The sequence below is a fragment of the Papaver somniferum genome, unplaced genomic scaffold (assembly GCF_003573695.1).
Source record: "Papaver somniferum cultivar HN1 unplaced genomic scaffold, ASM357369v1 unplaced-scaffold_132, whole genome shotgun sequence".
NCBI classification, from domain to species: Eukaryota; Viridiplantae; Streptophyta; class Magnoliopsida; order Ranunculales; family Papaveraceae; genus Papaver; species Papaver somniferum.
Genome location: NW_020622381.1, coordinates 18,632,460 through 18,637,521, shown reverse-complemented (window position 1 = coordinate 18,637,521; position 5,062 = coordinate 18,632,460). Strand labels below are relative to the sequence as shown.

The 5,062-nt window shown below is 35.1% G+C and overlaps 1 protein-coding gene across 3 annotated transcripts; it reads right to left on the bottom strand.

Annotated features, from left to right (window-relative positions):
* Positions 1-223: 223 nt before the first annotated feature.
* Positions 224-3,873, bottom strand: LOC113333177 (protein OBERON 2-like). Of its 3 annotated transcripts, none has more exons than XM_026579690.1 (5): positions 3,591-3,873; positions 2,426-2,833; positions 1,417-1,961; positions 1,222-1,291; positions 224-954 (listed from the first exon to the last, which is right to left on the bottom strand). In XM_026579690.1, the coding sequence occupies exons 2-5, from the start codon at positions 2,808-2,810 to the stop codon at positions 542-544; spliced, it is 1,413 nt and encodes a 470-aa protein (XP_026435475.1). In that variant the 5' UTR covers positions 2,811-2,833; positions 3,591-3,873; the 3' UTR covers positions 224-541. The 3 variants fall into 3 exon arrangements, with proteins under 3 accessions (XP_026435475.1, XP_026435476.1, XP_026435477.1); XM_026579691.1 differs by having other exon boundaries at positions 224-894; positions 3,591-3,871; XM_026579692.1 differs by having other exon boundaries at positions 224-840; positions 3,591-3,871.
* Positions 3,874-5,062: the final 1,189 nt, after the last annotated feature.

The following is a 5,062-nucleotide window of genomic DNA, read 5'->3' as shown; positions in this document are numbered from 1 at the left end:
ATGATAACACTAGTCATTTACATTGAGTTTCCTAAATATGCACAACAGGGTTAGAAGGAACCTAATAAAAGTTAGTGGAGAGATTTTTGTCAGCAACCACTAAGAAAAAGCTATGAAGATGAAATAAAAGGCATAGCATCTTCTCTTTTGCCTGAGATAGACTGATAGTGCATCAGTCAATAGATATGTTACTGACGAACATCCATCTGTTAAGAATATTTTCTTTGGAAGGAAATCCATGTCACATTGGTGTTACAGTTTCATAATGGAATTCAAACAACTAATTAACAGAGAAACAATCAGATTAGAAACACACAATTGTTGAAGAAGAATGATGTGGGTGTGTATATTACACCTATATTTGAGAATCAACCTGATGAACACCTGACTGACGAGGGGTATTAGTCCCTCGTATGAGTACTTATCGCTGTGCTCATAGTTTCAGCAAGGTTCCTTATAGTACAACTAAGATACAGTAACATACATGTCCAAGGAGTAAAAGAAGCATTAAAGTTGCAAAATTGTTTGTTTCTATCACTCTTCAGTTCTCAATTTGCAAGCCGAAGTGTGCTTTCAAAGTGTCTTTCGGAACCATTCCAAATCCCTTGGCTACCTTTTCCATTTCTTTGAGTTTCCCGACCTCGATTTTTATCTGATTAACTTTGCTCGAGAAATCATGGATAAGATTATCCACACCTTGGTCTATTTCTGATGACGTTCGTTTAGCTAACTCAGACCTGTCCGTTTCCAGCTGTTGATACAAATCCAAAAGCACTTTCTTCTGAGCATTTAGATTATCCATAGCAATTCTATATTCATCCTCCTGAGATTCTATCAAGTCTGCAAGAACTTTGTTAATCTCATCGTCAAGTTTCGAGGAATCAACCCGGTGATCTGAAGTAATGTATACAATGGAATCTTTAGGATGTTGACTCTCAACAACTTCCCGACTCCCTAACAAAAATTGTTTCCAGTATGAGATATCTCTCCTGTTCTAGAGTTTTGTTTCTCTTAATAACAAGTGAATGGTTGAAAACATGTTTTAAGGGAAAAAGTAAAAAATAGATTACTACAGTTTTGAAGTGACTAGGTTCAACATTACAATCTTCATTATTTAAGCGAGAGACAACTTGTTCCTCATGAGTAACAACCTTACATAAAAAGAAAAAGTTTGTAGATCATGAAAAACTACCATGGAATGGGATGAAGAAGCAAACTAACCAGCAGAAACTCCTGAGATATTGTTATCTTCCACATTCCATATCTCGTCAAGACAATTTCCGCCATTAAGCTGATGTACATATCAGATAAGTCATACCAGCTTTAATAAAACAAAAACAAAGAATTGTACAAAAGGATGAATGGGACTACACATACTTAGAAATAAGACAGTAACTATCAGAGGACATAGTTTACCTTTGCCAGCACCAAATTGGAACGTTTCAATAACTTCTTTGCCTTTTCTTTTCTTGAACCACGCAAAATACAGAATATCATATTTAGAATCTTGTCAATATCATCTTTAGAGTTGTGAGATTCACAGGTCTGAAGAATTAGTTCTACATAAGGTATGAGATCTGTTCTCTTATCACAACGTCGACAGTAGTATTCAGCATCTAGCTCAATGCTTCCTCCTATCGTCCCAGCCATGTAAGTGCGTAGAGCACATTCAATATGAGCAATGTGGCCACACACATAATTCAAGTTCTCGCTTCCCTTTGCTTGACATCTAATAAAATTGTAACCTTGATATCCTGAATCAATAGTCTTGCAACAAAGTATACAACAACATTCACGACAAAAGCCACTCTCGCTGCAGCAAATATCACAATCTATAGTTGGTAAAGAGCGTTTTTTTGTTGATTGTTGGAGACTGCACTTCTTGTTTCCGATTCTACATTTCATAGTCTCAGACTTTATTTTAGATCCATATGGTTTACGCAATCCACTACCACTTGCATCTACATACCAATTGCAAAATTTAAGAAGCTAATCAATGGTTACATCGAAGGAAGTGTTCGTCAAACAATTTACATAAGCAAATATAGAAAAAGGGTTTGGATGACGAGCACAGTTCGTGGATAGAGAAAAAATAAATAAACACGAAGACATAAAAGCATCATGTACTACGGAATTCAAGTTAGTTTGTGGCATGAAAACTTGTGAACCCCGATAAACATCAAACGAGACAGAAAAGGCTTCTCATATATAATGAGAATGATACAGGACATTGAGTGCTACCGTAAAGTGGGGGGGGTTCTCAAATATATATGATAGTTACTAAACCAGAGCCAGCAAACAGAAATAGCAGAGAACAAAAAAAATTACTACAAACATCCAAGCTTAAACAAAAAAACAGAAACATAAAGTTATAAAAAAAGAAGTGAAGAGGAAGAGAAAGAGAAAGAGCTTAAATCAGCCGAACCTGGGTCATAGTCTGTCGAAGGCATTTTCCAACTAAAAGTAGCAAAGAAGGCATCCAAATCTACAGTAGGATATTCCTTCTTGATAAACTCTAGAAGTGAAAGCTTGCTTGCAAAACCCTTCCTCCCTTCCGCAGTCTTCTGTAAACTTGGCGGAAGATATATGTACCTATCTTGCATGAGCCCATTAGCGCTTTTCCTTTTTCCAGCTTTCCATTTCCAAATATCACCAGGATTAGGCCAATTAACAGGAGCATATGGTAAGCCTTCACCTGCTTCACCGGATACTACTGGTCTGAGAACGAGGCCATTTATTTCCAAAACAGCCTTAGAGCCACTATTCTCACTAGGAGAACCAGAACCAACCACTAGATGTTTTGCATTCATTGATTAACGTAACGATCTCAGATCTGTAAAAACAAAAAGAGCACGTGTACATATTAATCAGAGTTTCAAATAAAATCCTACCCCCGTTTCCATCGGAATATTAAATGCAGAAATGAATTTTGGTAATATTTTATACTTGGGAAGTCAGAACTTAGAAATGCCTATAGAACTTCTAGCCGGCGTAGAATCTTAGAACTCTACCTGCTAGCTACAGCACACATTCCTTCAGGCTAAAAGTATCATTGAAGTACAAGTCTCCTAGTTTCTCAACACTTCTCACCATAGTTTCTTGTTGTCGTAAAAAGTTTATCTGATTAGTCTGACACAAAATCCTTTTTAATCTACTAGGCATGCTTGACAATATCCACCAACGGACACATATAATCAAAAATGCACACGCGCGTACAAGCTTACCAAACAATAGTTGCTATCATATACCATACATCAAATCATATTAGCCTCAAGCATACATCTGTGGACTCTAACTTAGAACCTGTTGGCATTGATAAATTGATTATCCATAAGAGAGTCCACCATTTCTAACAAAACTACTACATGGGCCCCACAAAAACCAATTGAAACTAACAAAAACAACAGACATTCTGATGATTAGTCCAAACAAAAATGTCTATCCATCAGCTACGAGAAATTAGGTATTTGAACTCTATAATTTCCTATAAACACGCTATAAATCAAATCCCCCACGATAAGAAAAATAAATTCTCAAAATCAAAAAGAATATCAATTCGCAGTGAAACCTATAAATATTGAAATTTTTACCTGAATCACCGATCAATCTTTGAATTTTCCGATTCGGGAGGAAAAACAAATGAACAAGGAGCAAAAAGTGAACCCTAGTTTTTCTTTTGAAGAAGAGCGAAGAATCTTCTGATGAACCCTAATTTTCTCTTTTTTTACTAAAGGAATCAGGGAGGGAACGCGAGTGATTAACAATTTCAACAAAAGAAACCATTGGTGGCCCAATTCGTGTTACCTAGCGCTTGATGGAAAACTGGGTTATTTATAATATGACTAGTTTCACACCTCACGAGTGCAAAATGAACATGCACTTTGAGCGGTCCAATTTTCTATTACGAAGATGCACAAAATTGAATGTTGAATCTGACTGCTTAGAAATATAAATTTATTATGTTATTATGCACGTAAATATGTGATAGCAGCATGAATGATGAGAGTTTTATATTTTGTGAGTAAAATAAAATAATTTAATATTATAAAACTTAGTTATTTTTGGGAAAATTGATATTCACCTCAGAGGATGATATATGTAATGATATTGTAGATCTTCTTGTGCTAATGAATCCTAATAACAGAGCAGTGAGTACCCACAAAAAAACCTCCGACGTTCAAGTTAGCAACAAAGTTTTTCACAAGAGTTTTTAGAGTTTGATTTCCTATCTTTTTGGAGGGTTCATGTCTTCTTGTATTTATAAATAAAAAAATCCTAGTTCTCTAAATCATAAGAGGATGTATTGGATATGGGTATTGACTATTAAGGCCCATGGGCATTTAGTGGATCGAAAATATTATTCTTGTCCCGTTAGTCCATATTCGCAACTCATCAGATTTTGTTGGACCTTTGTGTTGACAACGATAGTAATTTGATGATTTACATGTAAATGGGGTGTTGAGTCCACCATCAAGCTTTGCCACGAGACATATTTTATTTGGTACATACAACACTGTAGACAACTTGTTCTAAATAATTGGACAATTGTGATCAATGTGGGCAGATGATCTTTTTTTTTATATAAGAAAGAAATTTATTAATACTTCAATAGCAAAGTTATACAGGAGATAATTCGTCCTCCATAATTCACCAATCGACCTTGAAGATTGAAGACTGAAAAAAATGGAGACATCTACGAGAACTTCATGGACAAAGGTATGTGAAGACTGGCTATCCTATTTACTCACATTTTCTGCAATTCTATCTACTGAGACAATGTCGTATGACTTCAGTATTATGATGAATATTCCAAAGAAGAAATTTCGAGTTCAAGCTATTACTTGATAAATCTCAAATTATAAAATCAAGCAATGAAGAACTTATCACATAAGAGGTTGACAGCAATTTATTGTTCAACATATCGTAATTGCGTAAAAATTTCATAGGAGTCATCAAGTTAGTTTTTTATGTTTACAAACTGATTTGGTCAGTACACAAACTTGGAACTTATATATAAATAATAAGACTTGATTAATTATTCTCTTATCAACTCGCGTATACA

Excerpts from the sequence above, each read along its gene's own strand:
- LOC113333177 (XM_026579690.1), bottom strand. The coding sequence starts at position 2,810 with ATGAATGCAAAACATCTAGTGGTTGGTTCTGGTTCTCCTAGTGAGAAT. Across the intron at positions 1,962-2,425 it reads TTCGACAGACTATGACCCAG|ATGCAAGTGGTAGTGGATTG; the intron begins GTTCGGCTGATT and ends ATTGGTATGTAG. Across the intron at positions 1,292-1,416 it reads CCAATTTGGTGCTGGCAAAG|CTTAATGGCGGAAATTGTCT; the intron begins GTAAACTATGTC and ends TATGTACATCAG.